The following is a 24,769-nucleotide window of genomic DNA, read 5'->3' on the forward strand; positions in this document are numbered from 1 at the left end:
ATGGAAGTGAGGAGCCCTGGGTGTGCTGGCTGTGACTTCCAGCCTCTTGGAGCCTTGTGGAAGTGTAGACATCTTTTGAAGCATTCCATACGGCACTGCTGGACTCGGTCACTGCATGGAATTATTGCCTGCATTATGTGAGTGGTCTTGTTAGATGATCACAACAGTAATTTCTGACTATTTATAGCTCTACTCCTTCTGTTCCGTTTTAATGACTATTTATTTTAGTTAACACCAATGTTGACCTGGTTTTAACACCTTTAGAAAAGAAAATAAAGCATTTTTTCAGGGAATAAATTTTTCCTTTAACTTTTTATGGCTGCATGGAGACTTTTAGGGAGGTCTCTTCAGAAATAATACTTCTCATTTGTAAATGATCCATTTTTTTGGTCAAACCAGGTAACAGTTTAATGAGGTCTAAAATATAATAAGGTAACACATGGGTTGACTTAAATTTGATAATGCGTCCCTTTGTTTGTTTCTTTTTTGCTTAATTAGGTGCTCTAACACTTTCCTGTTAGTGGCATGCATGTATTAAAAATTATATCCTGACATCTGTATAAATTTCATGCCAGCAAAGTCTTTAAACAAGGTACCATAATTCTGGCTGCTGCTTAAGTTAGTTGTAATTAAAATTAAGCACCTGGTTTGAAGCACTGTTCCAACTGACAACCATCTTATATTTGAATGCCAAAAATGTCTGGTGTGCCTCAGTAAATTTGAATTACAAGTTCAGTTGGTAGTGGGGAAAAGGGATCATTGCTGATCCTAAATTACAGGAAGAGTTCTGCCTTTGAATAACAACTCAATCCTGACTAAGCAATAATTAGTTTCTCTTTGATTACAGCTTCATAGGATTAGAAGATTTATATAACCTCCTGAATCCTATTTTTGTTTTCCTTATCTTACAGGCTTTCAAAGCAAGCTCTCATTTTTGTTGTTTTGTTCATCATACTTTATTAGTCAAATGATGTATTAGGTGGAAACTTAGTTTGTAAATACTGCTCTTTTGTTGGGGAGGAAAAGGGAAACACAGAAATACTTTTTTATATAGTTGAAGGAATGAAAATAGTAGAATTGGTGGATATTAAAAAAAATTAAAATCTATTACAGCTTGTAACAAAATTAGCCAAAAGGCAGAGCAGTGGGCCACTAAGGTTTGTATTTAGCTTGTTTGATGTTAGGGGGGTTTTGTTTGCTGTTGGAAATTTGCTCATTAGCTGAGGTCTAGTTGTTCAAAGAAATGTGATGATCATTTCTTCTGTTTATTTCACTTTCATTTTCCACCATTTTTGAAGAACATTCAAAGAAAGATTCAAATTATCTTCATGCTGGAAGAGTGGAGCTTGTTGGGATGTCTTCTGTTAAATAATTTTGCCATACTTTGGCTCACCATTCTCTCTCTAAGAAGCAGACTTGTAAAATAGTGTGTTTTGTGTGGGATGATGCAAGAGAGTTAATGGGAAGCAAGTCCTAGTGATGCCTTTTTTTAAGAATTAAAGTGGATTAAAATTGCCTTGGTCTGATTCAGAAACTTGCAGCACAAGCATCAGCATTTCCCTCTTCCTCTGTTCAGTGGGTGACTGTGGCTGAAAGATCTTGGCTGATTAGGGATCCCAGATACATTTTGGTGCATTGCTTTGAACTGATCTGGCATGAAATGTCTGGACTGGAATAGACCTGTAATCAAAGTTTTCAGGAAATTTTCTGATTTTCAGATCTTAAATGCTACCACCTGTTAAGGCATGATATCCACAATGTCTGATGGTAATTAGTGTGTTCCTTACAAATTCATTCTTTCAAGTATTGACTAGAACTTTCTGGTTAGTTTTTATCTTGCATTTTATATGTCCCTTTCAAATCAGTTATTTAAAGATAAAATGCAACCTTTCTGAATTTTCTACAGTTTATACAGGCAAAAAAATCCTGCCTGTCTTCCTCCCATTTCACCCTCTAGTGTCTCCCTGCTCTATTTCATAGAGGGCAACAAAGAACTTAAGAAAAAAAGCACGGGGTGCTGCATTTTGCAAAGCACTGTTTTGGTGCCATCTCTGCTTTTCAATAAAAATGTATGTTGCTTATCAATAAAAATTTATCCTCAAGTGGTTGCCAGTTCCCTCCTTCTCTGAGAAAGATTCTCTGGGAAAAGTAAAATCCTTTAGTAGATTGAAGAGTACACAATATGAAGTAGTTCTGTGAGCAGCTGATTTTTAAGTGGAACTACAAAAGTTGCTTTTGAACCTGAATAGTTCAGCACGTTCACACAGCAAGATCGTGGACTTGTCCCAGCTGTGCTGTGATGATGGTTACAATCATCCTTCGTTGGATTTCAGAAAATATCAGGGGAAATGCTAGAAAACCTTAACCAAGATTTGGCAGAAATGGGGAGGAGAATGTTACATCTATGAAGATTCTTAAAAAAAAGGAAAAAAATCAAATGTTATCTTAATATATCTTTTTTTTTGTTTTAGTTCCAGCTGCATATATGTAGAAAGAGGTGAAATTTCACCGTTAGATGACAAAAAGCATTTGCTGTTGTGGATTGCAAAGTATACTTCTAATATAAATTCAAAAGGAAATGTTTTCTCAATTTACAGTAAGCCTTGACTATGAAGAACAGGAAGGGAAAAGTTTGGGTTTTTTTCAGTAAGGGATGAAAATTTTAGATTTATAACTTCATGCAAGATTGCCAGGGCCTGAGGCAAACAAAACAGAGCATGTATCTGCTTTACAGCTGCAAAAATAATTACGATGACTATCTGGAGTAATCTCTAATGGATTATATTTTGTTAGCATTTCATTATGTGATGTTAGAGCCAAAATAATTCATAGTAAATGAGGAAAAAAATACTTGTTTTGAAGTATCTATGGCCTGGACCTTTGATGTCCTCCTAGGCATTCTATTTAGAACTGGTTAATTTGTGAAAGGTCTTGGGTTTGCAGGAAAGGTACTATGCTTGTCAAGCTATTATAAGACTAAGGAGTGTAGAAATTACAGAAGTAATTTGGTTTTATTATGTAAGTACTGGACTTCTTTGTTGCTTCAAAGGTACTAAAGCCATCTGAGGTGCTATCTGATAGTCCTTTCTCTTAGGTTTATGAGGTCTTTCATACTTGAAAAGCACTTATGCTTTATTAAGATCATTTGATTTAATTTTTTTAAACTTCAGGCTGCTTCTTTTTATATGTCTCTTAAATTTATCCAAGTGATACAATCTTCAGCAGTAATAAGAAGCTTCTTACTCATGGTCAAAACACCCCTTTTTAGTGTTGCAATAGAACTGTGGCATAGCAAATAAACTCTTCTGCACTTTCATGTGCTGTTGGCACTGGGAACTGGATCTATGGGAGGGAGGGGTTGGTAACTTAGGGCAACTTCTGTTTCTTCTTCTTTAATGTTCTTTAATTTGAAGAAGTGGGAAGAAAACCAAAAAAAGTAATAATACGATCAGTGGCTCCAAGCCAGATTAAGTCTCTAAAGTATTAAATAGAAAAAATTCTTGGACTTCAATAGAAGCCGTGTCCAGCTATCCATTTTCAGTACATGATTTATAGTGATCCATGTGTCTGGATGGCTTGAGGGTTTCTTGGGAACACAAGAAATTGTCTTTGGCTGTTAACACCAAATTCAGTATAAGCGGAACAAGGATATGTAACATTTTCAGTGTATGTGAGCATTGTTTTAACACTTCCATAACCAAAAATGAATTTGAAGTGCAATTTTGGTGCATCAATATATAAGGGAATATAGTAAGGAAGATGTAAGAGAATGTGGGTTGAACTTAATAAAGTTTTGTTGAAAGCAGGAGAGAGTTTAAAGGATTGGTCTTTTGACTTACCTTGCTGAATAACAGAAAATTACATCATTCCCCTTTTTAAAAACATGATGGTATAGCTAAAAATATTTTCAATTTTTCCCAAGTTTGTAGAAGGAAAATATGCATGAGTCTTGGCTTTTAGGAAGATAAATACTTTGATCTTAGGTGCAGCATGTTTTCTCAGGTTTTTGTACAGTAAGAAATAAGTAAATTTTATTTGTTGTGTTGGTTTTTGGGTTGTGTTTTTCAAAAAACTCTGTACAATAGGTCTGTTGAAGAGACCTAATCTGTCCAAGAGAACATGATCCTTCAAAAGCATCTTATTGTTGTAGATTTGATGACCTCCAGGGGCTCCTTCTAATCTAAATTATTCTGTAATATTTCTTTAAGTCCTATAATTCTGTTCTATTAGTTTGTATTGTTAATGTGAAAGAGACATTTTATCCTTGACTATACTCTTTCAGAGCATCAATATGTCCTCTTTCCAGGGCATCCATAAATTTCAGTAATTGATCTGAAATAATAGAAATGTGAGTGCTTCAGTGTGGAAGGGGATTAGTAAATTCAAATGTTTAGTGAAATCTGTACTATATTTAAGTCTATTTTACACACAGATATTCTCTGTTATTTCTGGAATTTATGTCATTTAGCTAGAAAAGTGGCAAAATATTCTTTATTGTTTTTGATTCCTGCCTATACTTGTGTATCAGTGTGGAAGTTTCCCAGTGGTGTATTACATTATAATAAAAGCAGGTATGAGGAAGGTGTATATTTCTCTGTCCCAAAGCAGGTGACCCATTTGCCCTCAGACCACTTTAGAAGGTCTTATGAGCATGAAGGACCTTACAGAGGGGGATGGCTTTGTGGTAGCACTGTACATGCCAATTTGTAAGAACAACCACATTCCTTAACAGCTGACAATAAATCTCACTTACCCTTGAAACAGCATTAACAACCAAACCCCTGTTCACTAGTGAATGTCCATGTATCTGGAGTCCATAGCTTGGAGGATTTTTTTTTTTTTTTTTTTTTTTTTTTTCTGCAGCTTCTTGGCATTATTTACTGTTGACACAAGTTTGTTGCAGGTAGCAAGAGTGACATACAGCTCTGTAAAAATCCTGAGAGTCCTTTGGGTGCATTGTGCTTTTCCATTACCCTACCCTTTGTTCAGTGTGGATAGAGGAACAGCAGTGGAGGGGACTAGAATGTTACATTTGTTTTCATTTGAGTTGTTTATTTTTAGATTAAACCTAATGCCACTTACTTGGCAAGGCTTAGAAATGCCATTATTCTGTTAAACCATGTCCCTCTGTAGTGGTCTGTTGAGCACAGGATGATGTCTGTACTTTCCCAGAAAGAAAAATAATCACACAGCTATTGATAAAATCCGTAGTGGATGACTGGAGGAAACTAGAGTTTCCTAGGCCTGGGCTTGGCCAAATGATGAGAAAGAACAAATTCTAGTAATGAAGCTAAAATAAAAATGTTTCTTTGTATGCAAAGGTGGTAATTGACAAAAGGTGCAAAATCGACTTCTAAATAAAGGATGTGGTCCTGGTTTAGGCTAAGTGACAACTACAAGAGATCAGGAAAGGTTTTTAACATTTTTTCTTTCAAAAGACATACGCCAAATTGCAAGGATGAGTTTGGCTAAGGCTGGGCAAACGTTCAGTAATGTTATCAAAGAACTGGGAAGTTTATTTAGTTCATTGATTTTTTGCCCTAAATTCAGGGATGGGTACAATTTGTATGGCCAGTGGCCAACCTTTAACCATAAACTTCTGAGTTACTGGCAGGCTGACCTTGTGTCTTGGGAAAAAAGGGACAGAAAGCAACCTCTGCAGTGCTTTCTGCCAAGTCACATTCTACCTGGGCAGAAGATACTGTGCCATCTTCAACTGAGACAGGAATCATGGAATGCATTTGTGTTGGAAATCACCTTAAGGATCATCTCATTCCAACCCCCTGCCATGGGCAGGGACAATTTCCAAAGAGCAGGTTGCTCAGAGCCCCATCCATCCTGGCCCTGAACACTTCCCAGGGATGGGGCAGCCACAGCCTCTCCAGTCCATGCCAGGACCTTGCCACCCGCACAGTAAAGAGTTTCTTCCTAATATCTAATCTAAACCTGCCCTCTTTCAGTCCAAAGCCATTACCTCTAGTTCTCTCACCATGTGCTCTTGTAAAACATCCCCCTCTAGCTCAGTTATTAACTGATCTGTTTGTTACTGTAAAATACAGTGACAACAGGCACCATTAAAGGCCAATACTAAACACTTTGCTGCACTATTAGTATATTTTTGAGTAATTTTTTGCTTCATTGCTTTTATTCTTTCAGTTCTACGGGATGACTTCAGACAAAATCCCTCAGATGTCATGGTAGCTGTGGGGGAACCTGCAGTGATGGAGTGCCAGCCCCCAAGAGGTCACCCAGAGCCAACTATATCATGGAAGAAGGATGGGACCCCTCTAGATGACAAAGATGAGAGAATTACAGTAAGTATAAGAAGTTTTTTCCAAACAACACAAGAATCAACAAATCCAAATTAATTTCTTGTCTCTTGAGCCTGTGGGCATCTCTGTGCTGTCCTTTCTAGGATGTGTCCTCTCCTTGCCCCACAGGCAAGGGCTAGTTTGCATTTAGCTTGGAATGAAACCTCTCATCTCCTAGTACTTCATTGCAGGGTATGCATTTGTTTGTTAAAGAGGCCTATGCAAAACCTATATTCTTCTCTTCCTTAGAAGAATTAGAAGCTTGTGGAAATGAAATTCATTGTACTCATCACTGTCCTATAATTTTCATACCTTTCATCCACCTACAAATTTTTGCAATCTGTAATATCTGCCTTTGGTTGGAAAAAGAAACTACAAGTAGTCTCGGTGAGATCTTTTGTAATTGTGCTAAAAATAACACAAGCAGGAAAGTTGTGCATTGTTTTAGAAAGGATAAAAAGAGTTTGGGGATATAGACACATTTCTTTAGAGAGATAATGGCTTATCCCACCATCTTAAATAAATCTGGTTTTTCATTAGAGGTGTTGTCATACTCATTTGTATCTGTAACTTGCTGAACACGGTGCATGACTATTCCAGAGTATGGATAAAGCAGCTTCTCAAATCATAAAACTATCCTTTTGAAAAGTAAACTGGGGAGCCTAAACATCTTGCAGAAATGCCAGTGAAAAATGGGGTTCAAAAATAATTTATTTGCTGCCAACGAGGTGATAGGAGAAACATCTTTCCACATGAGAGAAACTGTATCATCTGAAAGCACACACTGTCCTGTTGGTACTGGAAGGATTTCTAATGTAAAGCAGGATTAGAGGCACATACCATTTACATGCCTCAATCACATACTGAATTGAGGGAAATGTTTAATGGAAGTACTCTCAGACCCCAGCAGCCTAAGTATAAAATTACCATTTTGGTTTGAGATTAAAATTGCTTGTTATTCCATTTATTTTTTACAAACAGCACAAAGCCAGGCATTCTGCAGTTGTGGCGTATGCATACATTTAAATTTTTAACTACCCTACCCAACCTGTACTGATTGCTGGCTATTAACTCTATTCCTCCAATCATACTTGCTAAGAACTTGCAATTTCCTTTTCAAATCTCTTTCCAACCGTGACAGGTCAATTGACCTGAGATAAAGAGAAGATTCCAGTGCTACCTATGTTGTTCTTTTTTCCTCCAGGAAGAGCTTTCTAAACTTGCATTTTTTTATTGCTATAGTTTATTCTCGCGGAGGATTTTCAGGTGTTGCCTATTAAGTACATTTCTTTTGTTGTACATGAAAACTGTTCCAGCTGCCAGAACAAAGACATCCCCAGAACAAGGGTAGCTATCACTGACTGGCAGTGTCACCTCGAGTCGTTAAAGCTTTTCTTAGGATGAAATAAAGCTCCTCAGTTTGGTTTTATTTTCTGGTGTTTGTATCAAATGCTCACCCACACAGTATTCTTTCACCATGTCATCTGGCAGAGTTTGTTATCAATTGTCGCCTCCCAGAAACAAACAAATGAAAGTGAGTTTTGATGTAGGTGTAGATTCACACTTGTTTCAGGTACCCAAATGATGGCTTGTCTCCAGAGGTGTAAATTAACAGACCTGCCACAGCCCAGCTTAGCTGTGTCATATGTGCCTGGCATTGTCCTCAGCAGCACTATTGATATTGTGGGGGCTCCCTGACACAGGCCAGAGAGCCTGAAGCAACATTTTAATGCAGATTTGCATCCTCTTACAGCTGTAGCAGGATCTTGCCAAGTGGATAAATATGCATTCAGATGTACCTCTTTACAGCTTTGCAGTAACCATCTGTATGATCTTGCTAGTGGCTGGGAGGGGAGTGGGGATTGGGGCCTGGAATGGACAACTTATTAAAGGACAGATGGGAATGAAATGCTAATTGTGAAACTTGACTTAGAATAATTCCATTTCTGTTCATTTATCTCCTTAAAGGCATTTCTATTTCAGTTTGGCAACAGGAATGGAAAAAAACCTAGAAGAGTACAAAAGCTAAAGTAAGGATGAAATTACGGGGTTTAAGTGACAGGTTTCTTTTTTTTTTTTTTCTTTATAATTGTCTATTTTTAAAATGAGCACCTACCTTCATGTGGTGGCAAAATTTTGATTGATTCAGTGGCAGTAAATTTCCATAGTACAAGTGCGACTTTCCTCTTTTTAAGCCATGAAATTAGCAGATCAGGAAATGTCTTGGTGTTCAATGCATATGTAGTACCAGTGGGCATTTAATTAATGAAGAAGCTTCAGTGGCTCCAGTTCTAAAGCATTTCCAGTTGTTTTCATTCTTATAAGTTTGTTGATCTTCGACTCATTACAATATTTTTTAAGTGTCAAAGGCTGCATGAAGCACATTGTATTATTGCTTTCCTTTCTGGCAAGACATTTAAAATAAACATTAGGACTGTACTTTTTCTGAATAAGGCATGATGCTTGACATCTTTTTTGATTCATATCTATACTTTCTTCAAGAAGATGGTATCTCTATGAGGCAACCTTATTTTTCATATATGGAAGCATTTTTTCTCCTCTGCAATGACAGTGTCATCTATGAGTCAGAAAAACTGGACTTCTCAGAATGAGTACTAAGGGTGCCAGAAAAACAGAGCTGGAAGCCCTGTTCCTGACTGAGAGGTTGAAGCAAAAGATGTAGATAAATAAGATCTAAGTTAAGGCATGACTTCCTCAGGAATGCAATAAAAAGAAAATATTATTTTGTCCTGGGTAGAGTTAAGGAAATCAATGCATTTATGTAGGTGAGATAATAAAAATCAGTCTTTTCATATTTTTGGTCCTTTTGTAGGGCAAATAAATGTGCTGGGAAGAGAAAAAACTGTGTATGTCTTTTAGGTTATAAACTATGGAATGGAACAAATAGGAAATGAAAGTTGAGGGTGAGGGCAGAGCTATCTGTGAAGGGGTTTATAGAAGCAGACATTTTATTTGAACACAGCTCTCCCAGTAGTGCCCAGTTTTAGAGACTTGGTGTAGGCTCTTCAGTGCACAAATGTCTGCTGGGTGCACCTGATGAAGAATAGTCACCAAAATATTTTTTCTCTCTACTCTTGAGCATGTTGTCTATATTTTCTCAGTGCTTTGGGGCTCAACATGATTTTCCTCATGAGTGTTCTGTACACTGTGGAATGAAAACAAATGCTTGACGTGAGCAATCCCTGTCCAGATGTTACAAATGAAGCTGGAACAGTCTTGCCTGAGAAGCAGACACTTACCTTTAGCTTAATGTATTGATTTGGAAAACAGTTATCATGAGGACAGAGAAGAACTAGTATGATTCCATGCTCACCTAGTTAATCAGGAATCCCTCCTGTAATAAGGGGTGCCTCTGCTCAGTCCAGTGAATAGCTCTGATTTCTCACTGCAACAGTGTAAAGCTCAAATATATTTTCCCAGTTTCTTACATGATCCATCTGCACTAGGAGATGCTGTGGGAACTCCTCTTGGAGCTGAGACTTGGTGGAGAAGGAAGGTGCAAGGTGTTGTCCATGAGAGAGAGAGAAGGGAGTGCAGCAGGGTGTGGAAGTTCCTGGTTCTGTTTCCAGCCATTCTTGGTGTTTATGCATTTGGCACTGGTGAAGTTCATAGACCCGCCCATTGCTTGGAGCAAGGATCTAGGCCAGGGCTCCAGGCTTCCAGGTATTCTCCCCAGGAACAGTGCTGCTCCCAGCCCCATCAGTCTAGCCATCTTTTTTGCATGGCAGCACAGCGTCATTAGGAGGTGGCCACGTGTGTCACCTTGGTGCCAAAAGCTGTGAGTTTGCATTCCCTCGGGCTGAGGAGGAAGTGCAGTCAGTGGAGTTTCTGCTGACTGCTGTAATCACTGGGTTTGGTCTTTCCAAATGTATTTTGTCTGGATGAAGTTGGCAGAGTGTCAGTGGCTGCGAGTGCTGTTAGCAATGACTTGCTCAGGCACTCACAGTAATCTCAGTCAATGCTGGTTGCTTGTCAGCCTGTGAATTCAGTGTGCCTCACTTCTCACCTGTCTTCTTGCTGTACCCCAGAAATGTCCCTCTACTTTTTAAACAGTATTCCCACTGCCTTCCTAAGACACACCCCACCAAATTTTCACCTCATTCCCCAGCCATTTCCTCCATCTCACTATGGTGCTTCTTGCATCCACCCAGCCTGTCTGGCTCTGTCACCTGATTAGTGATATCTGCTTGTGTGGAGGTAACAATTTGGACACTCAGATAAGCAAACCCTCCTGCAGCATGCTGTGAAGTCAAGGCATTCTTCCCTGGGCTTTGCTGTTGCTGGAAATGGCTGGTGAGCTGTGATTTGTGATGGCTGTGGCAGTGTCTGCCTGTGTCAGGTTTGCTCAGAGCCTCCCTCGAGGAGCTGTGTTGCTGCTCTGTCTGCTTTGTGAATCCCAAATGCAGCTGTCTCTCTATAAGATGCTGACATCAGTAATCTAGCCAAGATGGTGGGGCCTTTGAGCATATCTTTAGGCAAAAACTGGCAATAATTACAAACTCTCAGGAGCACAGAGTGTTCAAAGAGGATTTTGTGGCTCTTCCAGAGCAACCTCCATGTGCTTTTGCATCTCTCAATTTGTCTTGTGTTTTAGCAGCAATGCCTGCATAATTGACTAACCTCATTGAAATCAGGATGCAGTCAGAGTGCCTGTAATTATCAGTGCTTTCCCAGTGGAAGAAGATGTACATATCTTGCATAAGCTCCAGACCAAGCTGATGCTTGAGCCAGGTTTGGAGGTCAGGATTTCACAGCTGAGTCTGTTCCTGCCCCATGACCACGAGTAGCCCCTGCTTAAGAAAGCCTCCTAATTGTTCACATCAAGTCATGGTATAGGTGGTAGAAGAAAAAAGCTATGCATACTGAACATGAAATTTTAATAGGTAAAATCTTTTACATATACATGAAAAAGGATGCTGGTACCTAAGAAAGAAATCCTTTGTAATTGAACACAAAAAGCAAAGGCTTTGCATTGAAACTTCCATGCAGCACTGTGATTGCAATTTCCCCCTCTTTCGTATTAACTCTTATCTCTCATTTATCCTGAATCATCCTCATTTGATTTTTAAAAGAAAAAGCTTGAAAAGCCATTTATCTTTCCTTGTTCAAGTTTCTTAGCTTTAAAGATCAAAGTTAGAAGATGAATAATGCATACAGGTTTTCATTCCTTTTTTGTGTGGCTGTCTTGTGACATCCATAGTTTTGAATGACTTACACTCTTATTTTAGATGAGTCGCAACTTAAATTTTCAATTCCCATCTCCTTTCCTGGCCCTTAAATAGTACATCACAAGTGCACAGCATTTATTGGATCTTATGCAGTGCTATTTTTACAGGAGTGTGTGATGAAAATGTTTTTCAAAATGTGAAAGCAAAGCCTTCTGATCTTCTGTTGTCACAGGAAAACCTCCTTAACGGTACCATCCACAGGAAGATGCTTCATGTGCTTACCCCAATTTTTTTGTTAATGAATTGTCAAAGAGAGCTGCCTTCATTCTTCGTGGTGGGACCAGTCATAGCCTCATCGTGCTTTGGCAAGTTTAAAACTACATAGGTGGATCCCAACATGACCTTGAACATAAGAAAAAAGGAAGAGGAAGAAATTGCTATGACTATCAGTTAAAAAGGAAAAGAGAAAGTGTTGTTAGTATTGGAGGGAACAGTGGAAAGAGCAGAAATTAATTCCCTCTTTAGGAAAGGGTCTTTCTTTCTAAAGTTAAATTGCAGGAGAAAAATGCAATGCAGACGTGAATCAAGAGAAATTTTTTTAAAAAATGATTGAATTTGTTGGGGCATTTTGTGTGGAGTAACAGTCTTAACCCATTACTACAGCAATGCTCCTGACAGAAACCATACTGTTGTGGTGCCACTCCAAATTAATTCAAGATGTTTATCCTAATTTCTTTCTTTTCCATTTCTCTTTGTTTTTTTGGGTTTTTTTCCTGGCCTCCTCTCATTTTCATTGATTCATTGATCATTAATCTCCTAACACCTTCATTTCCCCAAATTACGTATTTTAGATACACAGCAAAAGAATGCACACTCCTGTAAAAGCTGTAATTCTAATGGCATGTTGTGTCTGCTGTGGAGAACTGCATGAGGGATCATGGCCTGGGTGCACAGCACACCAAGCAGTGGGGGTGAGGGGAAGGCAGGGAGCAAGGACTTACAGTTCAGGGTTTTATTTCATTTTAATTGTTTTTCTTTTTTGGGGCAGATTAAAGGGCAAGAAGCAATTTCCTATAGGCCCCAAGAGGGTTGGAAAGAGAAGTGTATTTTTTTGTTCTGATTCCCAATATGTGCTGCCTCCCAGCAATTTCCTTTTCTCCAAGTCCTTTTTCTTACTCCCTGGGAGCTTTGGCTTCCCACTCTACCTCTCATTTTACTTCATCTCCTGATCCCTACAATGGTGGCTTCCTCAAGGATCAAGAGTAGTTTTTGTTAATGATTTATATTTCTTCTGTTCTTAATATTATTTCCACAGGTGATGCAGCTGGAGCTGCTGTGAGTTAACTTGGCACCCCAAGAGGGAAAAAAAAAATGTAAAAAATCGTTAAAAACAATTTTTAACCACACAGTTGTCCCAGAGGATAGTGAGAATTCCTCTAAATCGTTCTGTTTCTTCTCCTTGTTTTTTCCAAAATGTGACACTCTTGTTCTGTGTTCACACTTAAAGCTCTGTTTCAGGGTCCCTGTTGCTCCTGCTGAAATCTTTTTGCTCTCCAGATTCCAGAAAACTTTGAAGATGTTTCTTCTGGACCACCTCTCCCTTCTTTTCCTTGCCAAGTGCTTGTGCTGTCTCCTTCCTTATCGTGAGGACACCTTTCCCATTTTTGCTCTCACTTCTGTTGCATGCCTGCCTCTTCCCCTGTCATGTCTAAACCACTCATGTTTCTACATCTGCACTACCACTCTCTGTTAAGACAAAGGGTTCTCAGGGTATATTCTGCTATGCTGGTACTTCCCATGTAAGTTTTTTTTTTTAATTATCACAGGCATACCCAAGTTCTTTTCAGTGGTCCATTAGTCTTTGATTATCATTCGTCACATTGTTTTGTGTGTTGTTTGTTGGGGTTTTGGCTGAGCTGTAAAAAACGTTACATTCTGCAGAGGACCATGCTCACCTTGGAAGGTTGTAAAAAATCTAATTAATAGCCTGGGCTAAAATATCACACGGACTTTTATTTCTGTATCTATTTTCCTCTTTCTCTTCTTCCATCTTACTTGGAGTCTGATCATCCTCACTTCATTTTTCAGAATAAGCCCTTTGAAACAAAACTTCTCATCTCTAACACATCCACGAGCAGCTCTCAGCCCCAACCGCAGCTGCCAAGAGCGAGAGCTCGAATTCTGCACGTTGGTGTGGATTGGAAATCCTAACCTCTTTACAAGACTCTCCCCTCGCAGCTTGCATTTCGGGTTTGCCGTTGGGAGGAGCGTGGCTGTGCAGATGTTGTCAGGCAGATGTGAGCTCTGGGCTGGCTGTGGCAGCCATCTGGCAGTGGTTAACGTGGCGCCGAGCCCAGGCTAACGAGCCCTGCTGTGAGACGGGCTCGAGCGCGCCGGCACCGCTCGGGGCTGACACGGCCACGCAGCCCCCGTGGCACTGCGGGCAGAAGGAGCTTGATGTCTCCATCCTTGTCTTGTGCCAGACCCAGGCAAACGGCCTGAAAATGCCCATGTGGATGTTCCCTTCTTCTCTGCACCTCTTGCAGAATGACAGAATCACTAGGTTGGAAGAGACCTTGAAGATCATTGAGTCCAACCCATGCCCCAACACCTCAACTAAATCATGGCACTGAGTGCTGCATCCACTCTGTTTTTAAACACATCCAGGGATGGTGACTCCACCACCTCCCCAGGCAGACAGTTCCAGTACTTTCTAACTCTTTCTGTAAAAAACTGTTTTCTATCATCCAATTTAAATTTCCCTTGGCACAGCTTAAAACTATGTCCCCTCGTTCTGTCAGTTGCTGCCTGGAGAAAGAGACCAACCTGACTACAACCACCTTTCAGGAAATTGTAGAGAATGATAAGGTCACCCCTGAGTCTCCTTTTCTCCAGGCTAAACAACCCCAGGTTGTTCAGTTATTCCTTGTAGGGCTTGTGCTCCAACTCCCTCACCAGCCTTGTCCTCTGGATGCATCATCTGTCCCAAATGCTTCTTTGAGGTGCTTTCTCCATTTGCTGTAAGAAAATGGTGAGGAAGAAGCCCACCAGTCTCAAGTGTTCAGGTCATGCTCAATACTCAGGTTGTCCTAATTGGTTTAGATGGCTCATTATTAACCCTGACTCTTCTGTGCTGCATAGGGTAAACCATGCATAGCTTGACACTTGATGTGATATGTCTTCCCAGCAGACGTCTCCGAAGGGTAATGTTGGTCTCTGGAATTAGGGGGAAGGGAAGGAGTGTCATGATGCCAGGCAAAAGTGGCCCAGTGTCAGACATCTGTGGACTTTGGAGAACACCAGGATCTGTTGGCTTGTGCTGGCTATCACAGTGACTGCATTTTGCATTTGGGACCAAACTGACCTCCTGTGTTCCCAAGGGCATGCTTGGTAGTAGTGTGATCCACTGTGTGAGGTTATCAGATTTATGGAAGGTGTTCACACTAACCAAAAGTACTGGAATTAAAACTCATCGTAATTCAGTGTTAGATTAAAAGGCTCCCTATGGTCATTCATCAGCTGGCATTTTAAACCAAGTTATTGCTGATCATATTTGACCCTAGAGCTGTAAGACTCTCTCTTCCTTCTGGTTTTTTCACAACTTTAAAAAATGTTCTTTTGCATCAGTGATGTCCTTTGCTCCAGCTATTTTTGTCTTCTTAACTTAAGAAGTTCAGCATTAGACATGCATAACTATGGTTTCTCAGTATTGTTTCACCCAGCAGTAGTGAGAAGTGTTTCTTTAAGGTGAAATAAGGGTATTTTTCTATGGTCAGCTTTATTTTAGACTGATTTTAACTTTCCATTGTGAAAGTGAAGCAAAAAAGAATGGGGCTCTTTTGCAGATACTCTGTGGACTTGGAGGAATTTGAAAACTTCTCATTGAGTGAAAATTCTCTACGGATTTCTTTTGTCCCTAGTCATGAACTGATGACCTAGATAGTAAAAGAAAATAAATGCCTGCAGCAAATAGAGTATGTGTTAGATCTCTGAGATTTGGGACATTTACAGGCCTAGATATTAGACTATCTGGATTTTCTTGTTAAAATGGCTTATTGAGAGTTTTGAACCTCTGGGACCATGTGAAATTATAGAAATGGTGTCTGGGAAGCTTCTCCCTAAAAAATAATAAAAAGCCAGGTGGTTGTTATCTCAGAGTAGGTTACTTGAGCTATCCAGGGTGTGTAGGACTTTATGATTTGGATAGTTAGGACCAAAGGTGATTTATTATGCTGAGAAAGTAAATTCTTTGTTTTGTTTGGCTGACAGTCTCGTTGTTGGGGGTTTTTTGGATGAATAAGAGAGATGAAAAAAGGATGTGGGAGGGAAATTATTTCTTCATTCATTTTATTCTGCTAATGAAAAAGAAACATTTTTGTTTGGTTAGTTTTTCTAAGCAGTCAGGAAAGGAGCCTTTGCTTATATTACAGACAATAACGATGAAGACTGGGCTTAGAAAGCTAATTCTTCCCTCCCCTCCCTTCATCAGCTGCAGGGAAGTCTTAAATGTAGAGGGAGGGCATCCTCCTCTAAGTCAAAACCCCATTTCTGGCTGTTTTCCCCAGCCCTTTTGTGAGTGCTGTGCCTTCCCTCATTCCTCCTTAGGAGCAAAAACAATGAGTGGCAAAGTAATATTGAAAAAAATTAGACTTTTATGAGTCTGACACACTGAACATTAGGACTCACAGTGGGAATTGGGCAACCTGTGTACAGGCAGAAAAAGTGTTTGAAGTAGATTCCATTGGACATGGGACTTAGGATCCCTACAGATAAAATGTGCAAAACAGCACTACAAATTTTCTGCTGCCCAAAGTTCATTCACGCAGCCTCCTGGACCTGTCAGCCTTTTTTTTTTTTTTTTTTTACTGTATTGGGGTTTATTTTATGCTCTTATATTTCCATTTGTTAAGCATGTTTTAATAAACAGATACCCTGCAGAAATCAATGTATTATTTGTGGCAAGTCTGTACAGTGAAGTGAAGGAACCCAGCTCCTCACTGTGTTTGCTCTTTTCCAAACACTGAAACCCTCTCCATTTTGGGGGATGGGAAAGAGAAAAAAAATTGTACATTTTTGTTCTGAAAGTCTCTAGTGGACCTTATAAATTTGATTGTACTTGGCATTTTTGATATTCCTACTTGCTTGCACACCACAGCAGCCACATGTTGTCACTTAAAATCTAAATATCGGATAACTGCTAACTGAGACTTTATTGTGTATCATGCTTATTTTAGGAATTACTTCTGTAAAGTAAAAATGACACTAACTCTAAAAGCATGTGTAATAAAACCTCAACAATCTGTGTGCTGAGTTTGCACATATTATGTTCTCATAATCAAAAGAAAAATGTAGAATAAAAATAGTAGAGAAGAACAGTGCCCGTTTTTGGAGCCTTGAACAGCTGTAAGTGATTAGAGCTTCTTGTTTGGTTTGCTTTGATTTTTTGGTCTACTTTTTGAAAGTTCTGTCAACTTCACTTTTGCTTATTTCACTTTGTTTGGATAGTTTTGCCTTACTGAGTTTCCTGTGATGCTTCTGGTTATATGAAAAGTCTAGTCCAAATCACAGCACTTCAAAAATAATAATTTCTCAGTTCTTGGGTTTCCTCAACCCAACAGAGTACTTCTCTCTCTCCAGGTAATAATATACTCACAATTACTTACTGCCAAGTTCAGATATTCACCACGTGCAGTAGTGAGGGATTCACACACACATTGCAGGGTGTTATTCCAGACTCCTGCTTAGTATTATGCAGGGCCAAGTCTGCCTGCAAGAGGCAGACTCCCTCCTTAAAAGGGAAAAGAAAAAAAACAAACCTGCTTTCTTTCTTAATCTAGCTGTAGGATAATTCTTGCTCATACACAGGCTGCTCTGAGCAATTAATTGATTTTTTTTTTTTTCCTTCTTAAAAATCATTATCTAACAAGAATCTCTTTGGCACATGGTCACATGAAGATTGTTCCTTTGTTTAACGTGGAAGTGTGGGTGGTTAGCTACACTTGGATCTATTTATACTCATCTTATTTTTTCTAACTCAGCAGCTTTGCTATTGCCTCTGTCTGCTGCTGTTGTCAGTTGTCTGCTTGCCTCTGCTTGGCCTCCTGGTTCTGCCTGCACAGGGGAGAATAAATTACTCTGAGAGAAGAGGGGTAAAAGTGAGTAAATATACCCCAAAAAATTGACATGGAAAATAATGCTGTTAAAAAAAGTAAAGCATAAGAAAGTGAAAAGTTTTCCTGGTGTATATCTCAAAAAAAAGAAAAAAGAAAAAAAAAGTATATTTCTACTGCCACATGATGGAATATACTGAATTTTGAAACTAGCCATAGAGATATCTGTGCTTGAGTAATATGTCCTCCCTCACAAAATATGAAATTTGGTTTCCTGAACAAAAGGATGATGAATCAAGATCTCTTAACTGTAAGTTTGTGGGGGTTTTGCATCATTGATTTCCACGGTGTCTATGCCATTCAGAATGTCAGGTTTTTGAAAGTGAAAGATGTTGGTGTGATAGCTCAGAGTAACCTTCAGCACACCTCACATTTCAAACTCTGCACATCCTGCTCTCCCCATTCATATGAAATCATTTGTCTCTTAGGAATTCTTTGAGCTGTGGTGTTCAGTTTGAGCATTTCTCTTGGAGTAAGACCTAATGAAAATCAAGAAGAAAAAAAAAGTTGCTCATTCAGGAAGCTGCAGGTACCTGACTGAAGCAATTTCTTGGTGCATTATCAGTATTCCAGAAATGAGTGTTTGTGCTCTCTGGCAGACCTGCACACTGAATACAGTCACAGAAGATCTGTTTTACCATGAGACTATACAGTCATTGCAACATGATTTCTAGAAGTGTGCTGCAAAACATTTTCCTACAGAGAAAATTATTGTGCAGTAAATGAAAGATCGCCTTGAGGTTGAGAGTCTGCAAGCTAAGCAGAGCAGATTGCTGCTACAATCTTCCTGTGTGATTTTGGGCAAGCCTTGAAGTTGTTCAGTTCTTCTTATTCAGCATTTCATGAGTTGTGGACCTGAATTTATTCATACATGTAAAGCAGCCTGACACTTGCAACAATGCTGTGTTGTGCCATCTTTCAAAGTGCAGAGTGCCATTGCATCATAAATAAAATCATAAATAGGCTCTTTTTTGTAGACAAAACAGTAGAATCATAGCCTCACTTTCATATTCAGGCCATGCTCCACTCCAGGTGTTTGATTCTATAATACTTGCAGGATCCAGCCCAGCTACAATAACTTAGAGATTTTCTGTGATTATAAAGAAAACATCTCCATCATTTAATTGCAGGCTGAAGCACTAGAGTGGTTTTGAGATTATTGTCCCTTGTATTCAAGGATCTTGGGGGTTTGTAATAATTTAGGAAGTCTACAGGGCAGGTACTTTGCATGATTATAACTCCTGGGAAATCTGCATAGTTAGCATGTTTCACTAAAATAGGCTTTGCACGCATCCTGAACTCTCAGGGTGGAATTCTGGCATTACTGAAATCAGTCTTAAGTTTTACCATTGTCATTCCTGAGACTAATACTTTCCAGGGAAGTATACAGTATAATTTATAGCAAGAGAAGAGGCCTCTTTTTGAAGTGCTAAATGAGTTGACATCCTTAACTTTTTTGTTGCTCATGTTGTTACTGCATCACTTCTTTTTATTGGCTTGTTTGTCATTAAGGTACTTAAGGTATTCCAGCTTTTTGAAAACACTGCATTTGATTCTCAATTTTTGTTCTGATGAGACTTTCTGCTAAGAAGATTCCCCTGTTTTGCCTGTATCCTTTGCATTGTCATTTTTAAATATTAGAAATTACATGACTGGTGGTGACAACTGTTACTCAGCTTCTGTCACTGGTAATCCAAGACTTTGGTGTTGTAAGAGGTCATCTGTTGTCTGTGTTACTCTGAAGTTAATAAAGGTAGGTAGATGTAATGTTTTTTTTCAGTGGGAGGAGAAACATTGTCTTTTAAGTAGGACATGGGTAAATAACTTCTAAAATACACAAAATTAAGAGTAGCTGGAGCACCCAGAATAAATTAAATTGCAAGCCTGCTCTGATAATTATTTCCAATTCAAAAAGAGACACGATCTTTAAAAATGTTATCTTTTACTAGCTCATGTGGTAGTGAACTCTGCTCTCCCTACTTTAACCATCTCAACAAAGACCATTTTTTTACTTCTATGAATAGCAAGTTCAAGAAGAAGGCAGTTCTTCATCTTTGTAGCATGTACATTTCTCAGACTGCAGTGTCAGTTTTACTGTGCTGCCCTGATAATGAGTCTCAAATTCACCTTGAAGGATCCCCCCCAGGGATGCCAGCTGAACCTTTGACCCATCTCTTCTGACTGTCACCAAGGTTAACACATCATTACAGCTTCTGATGTTAGGGATACCTGTGCTTTTGGAGCCTTTATCAACCTACACTCTTGCACACAACTTAAACTGAAGTCTCACTTCCTCATTTCTTTTTTATAGGAATGTCTTGTTGATTTTTGAGAGTGAATTGTGTTTCTTCCTAATTTTGTGTTAAAATAGACATGAAATTTTAAAAGTTCCAGTTTTATCTCTGCTTTTATTAAAACAGCAACCTGTTTTAATAATTAAGACTACAAACAAAAATAAAAAGAGGAAGAAGCATTTTCTATTTAAATTTGAAAATGGACACATTCATACCTGCTGCACAGTGCAAAAATGTGTGTGGTGACAGACAAAATGTCAGTATTAAGTATTGTTTCTGTGTGATAAGTTCTAGTTACTGACAGGTTAAGGACCCTTTATTTGTTTGGAATTCTCTTAGCAAGGTATCATGTTGGATAATAAGCTGATTATAATTAAAATGGGATTTGTTTTGTTAATCCAGAAAATGGTGTCTACAAATACTTGTCTGTGGCACTGGTAACCAGCCAAGAGAACTCTTTTATAAGAGAAGCCTGTTGACACAGATTTTCCAAGTTGTATTAGAATATTGTTTTAATATATTGTACATTAACAGTTGGACTCACTGATCTTGAAGATCTTTTCTGATTTTAACAATTCTATGATTCTTAATGTACTCTTAGCAGAGTTCATTTTTTTTCCCCAAGATTGTCCTCTGATTAAACACATTTGATTGGCCCTACCTACTTCTGGATGCTGTTAATGGCCATCAGTTTTGTGTTCATGGAATAATGAAACCAGGAGATGGCAGAATCGATAAATTCTCTCTCTGAACATTGTTTCAAAGGACTTCAGCAAATTCTCATTGGAGAATTGATACTACCAGTGTTGACAAGTTTTATAAGGTAAAGATGATTTATTCAGGTGCTGTGGAGAAAGTGAAAGGATTTTTTTTTGTTTCTCCTTGTGGAGGAGATCACTTTTAACCCTGAGCAGTCTATACTACACTAGTTTTTACCTTTGTATTCTTTGCTTCCTCCCTGCTACAAAATGCAGTCTTTAAAGTAAGTCTACAAACATTACACCTAGGTACCAATTTTCAGCATTCAAATGATATGCAAAGTTATCTCTGTCTACTTTACATTCAGCTGAGAGAGTTGAGATGATACCAGGATTGTATCCTTTTTTGTGCTCTCCATTAATGCTTTGAACAGATTCTTTTAGGTAGCAAGCCTTAAATCACTCATTTCAGTTAGATGTATGTAATTTTCCTTCTCTGAGACTTGTCTGAAAACTTTCAATAGTAATAACAATTGTGCTAACTCCAGTTAGGTGTGACCCACTGGTTTTTCCCTTTTGGGAGTGTTTGAAGAGTAGCTGACAGTTCCATGAAAGAGGGTTCTGAAAAGGCAAAGTGTTGTTCATTTAACTACGTGATTGTACAGAAAAAGAAACACTGGAAGCCACTCTGATATCTGTGTGCCTACCTGACTAATTTGGCATATAGAATTCCTTTCCAGTGGAATCCTGTATGTGTACCTTCTTTCTTCCAAGTCCACATTTAATGAACTTACATTCTTTTGCTCCTCACAGAAGTGTGCATCTCATTAAATCCCTCTTCCTGCTTTGGTTTTTGTCTCCTCTTATGTCTCAGGGACAGGGTTCCTGGTTGTGCTACAAGTGTGTCAGGCCCAGTCCTCTGCCTCAAGGTGAATTTCTCTTAAGCATTTGTTGAAAAGTTCATAAACTAATCATAAACTAAAAGATCATAAAGTAATACCTTTGTGGTAACTTTCCAGGCAATCCTGCTATGAAATTAGTTTGCAAGATGAGCCAAGAACCAAATCTAATGCATTATTAAAGTCAACTCTAAATACAGCAAATATTTCAATATTTTATTATTTTAATATTCCATGCATAGAATGGTCTGCATATCAGATTGTTCTTGGCATGCATGCTTGCAAGTGCCAGTAATAATATCTGTAATACAGCATTTGTGCTTAAGGCCTGCCAGATCTTGAACAAAATTTTGAATTTACTAGGTTTATCCAGAATTCCTGTTTTCAGAAACTTAAGAATATTTAAGCATTCTTCTGAAATATAGTAAAAATGTTCGTGTTATATTCTACCAAACATTTATTGCCAAACTTTAGGTCTGGAAAAACATGCATATTTCATTGCAATCCATTGAAATTGAATCTCATCAAATGACAAAACTATTTATGATTTTATGGTACTTTGGTCAAATGTGCAATAACACATTGAACTGTTGGAAACGGGAAGACAATCATCAGAACATGTTTTTTCACTCTTTATAAAGCATTCTCTGAAATGCGTGCTTATCTGGTCATGATTGACTTCCACTTTCAGAAAATAATTGCTTTCTTTTGTCTTCCAAAGTCAATAATATGGCTGTCTTAGAAAAAGTCTGGTTGAAACACGTGAAGGATAGTCACTAATAGTACAATGCCAAATATAAAGCACACTTGATGATTTCTTAGATTCACTGAATATCTCTTTTTATATTTATCATACTTGAAAATTCTTATATTCTTCCTCCTTAGTTCTGAATGCTTATTCAGCATCTGAAAACCATAATGTGAGTCTTCCATTAAAAATCATTTTGCAAGAGTGGCAAATATAAATTATTTAGCTTTTCTGGATATAAATAAGTGCAAACAGTGGATCTGTTTCCTCTGAGATAAACAAGGATGATCTTTATTGTCCACAAACTCTTCTGTAAATTTATACCTTGGTGCAGACATCAGGGTACTCATGTGACATATTGTAATTTGCTTATGTATTGCAGTAGGGGTTGATCCTCTTAATGTTTGTGTTAGAAAAGCAGACAAGAAGACTAGGGAAGCTTATTGATAAGGTCTCTTGTTTGCATGGATGTTACCAATACAGTAATTTAAATATTGTCTTTGTTGTCTGTTCACATGGGTCAGCTTTCCCTGGCACTCTTTAGTGTGTGTTTTTTGCATGATTGTCTTTATAAAAAAAAGAAATGCCACTCTGAAATATTTTCCCTCTAAATATTTTTGCATATTTGGGGCACTGATTGGAGTCAGAGAGTGCCTCAGGAGTGGTGAGTTCAGACCTTCTGTGGAGGGCAGCTCCCACTTGTAAATTGTCCCCATGGGCCATGGTGGCACTGGGTGCATTGCATGCCAGGGGCTACAGTCAGCTCCTTTTGGTGATCAGAATTCAGGACCAGCTCTGGAAAGTGGAATTGCAAATTCAACCACCTGGACATGTCAGTATGTCCATCTGACAGGCAGAAATGCTGACTACTACACACCTTCTCCAGCAGCCACAGATTCCTAAATTTTGCCATCTGCTTTTGAAAAATTCAGCCACAATGTTAGATAGATATCTGTTAAATGCAAAATTATAACTTTTTTCTTTTTTTTTTTTTTTTTTTAATTCTTGTTTGTTTGTCATACCAACTAGCTGGCAAAGAAACAGTAATATATTTAAAAGTGCAGTGTTTACTTCAGACTCAGTATTTGTATTTGTATGTATTGGAAGCATAGTGTGGGGCTTTTTCTATGTTTTTGGGGAAGACAGTATGCTGTGGGAGTGCATATGCAGTTTTTAACTTATTGTCACTGTCATAAAAAGGTAATTTGTCCCGAGTGAACTGAAATCTGATCAACTAACACTTCTAGTTTTCTGTAAAGATTATTTTTTATTCATTATGCTCTTTTTACACTGCTCATACAGAAGCTGTCAAAGCTTCTCATTTATGACAGGATAGTACTAATTCTAAAGGAGACGTGCACACAGACGCAAGATGAAACAGGAAAATAAAGTGCAGAGTAATTTCAATTTCTCTGCCATTTTTACGAGCCTGTTCCAATAACAGCAAACATCAGCAAACAGGAGACTGATTTCCATACAGAACCTGGCCAGCTAGTTTACTTTGTAAATACAAATGGGAAAAGCTGAGCAGCTAGTATTTTCAGTGTCCAGAACAGTTCCTCCCTCCCTTGCAGCCACATTTCTCTCTCGGCCTTTTCCCTTGGTGCAGTTTACAATAACCTTTTAACTCCAACAAGGATTGTGCCAGAAGTTTAAACCCACTGTGGCATCTGGGAAGAATAGCAAGGAGCTGCTGTGCAGGAAGCAATTATCCCAGCAGGGCTCCAGAGCCCTCCTGAATAGCTGGGGCAGCCCCCAGCACCGCTTTTTGGGCTTTGCTCTCTTCCTTCTCTCTGGCTTTTCACTTCCATTTATGCACTGAGCAATAAGGCTTTGCTGCTCCAGAGGCACAGGGCTGGGTGGGAAGAGCCCAAGCAGAGGGCAGCCTGTTCTCAGTGTCCAGCCTGGCAGCAGCCCACGAACAGCAGCACTCAGGGGCTATCACAGCTAAAGGATGGCTCATGTGAGCATCAGGGAGCGCTGCTCCCCATGCATGTAGAGCATGGGAACAGTGTATGCTTTGTTCTGCTTGGTTGCAACCTGGGCTGGCTTATTTCACAAGTGAAAGAAGCTCCAAGTAGCTCCTGGCTTTGCTGTGTGTTGCTGAAGATCTGCCTTGTGTTGTTAAGTCTGTGACAACAGAGAACGTTTGTGAACGGACCAAGATGTGCAGGTCATACCCTGCTTGTTGAGTTTCTCTGGAGGATCATAAGTTGAGCACAAAAATAATGATTCTGGGCTGCTCTGTGAGCTGGGGAAATTGGGGGATTTTCTCTTTGCCTCTCTGTGCATTCATTCTCCTCCTTATTCTTTGTGAGTTTAATTTTAGCATCTTCCAAGCAGAGGGCTTTCTGTAGCTGTAAAGTCTAGCCCAGTGGTTTTTCATCAGTCCTCCAAAAAATATTGAAAGTTACACTCAAGATTTGCTTGTGGTTGCCTATGACTGCAAGTTTTTACCTC

The 24,769-nt window shown here is 38.9% G+C and overlaps 1 protein-coding gene across 1 annotated transcript in view; it reads left to right on the top strand.

The window, feature by feature from the left end:
• The window catches only part of ROBO1 (roundabout guidance receptor 1), a 595,330-nt gene that overhangs the window by 476,678 nt on the left and 93,883 nt on the right, over positions 1-24,769 (top strand). The window contains exon 4 of the mRNA XM_059872698.1: positions 6,157-6,314. Within this exon, the coding sequence (XP_059728681.1) occupies positions 6,157-6,314 (158 nt within the window). The remainder of the gene's footprint in view (positions 1-6,156; positions 6,315-24,769) is intronic.

Source organism: Haemorhous mexicanus, chromosome 2, assembly GCF_027477595.1.
Source record: "Haemorhous mexicanus isolate bHaeMex1 chromosome 2, bHaeMex1.pri, whole genome shotgun sequence".
Lineage (NCBI taxonomy): Eukaryota > Metazoa > Chordata > Aves > Passeriformes > Fringillidae > Haemorhous > Haemorhous mexicanus.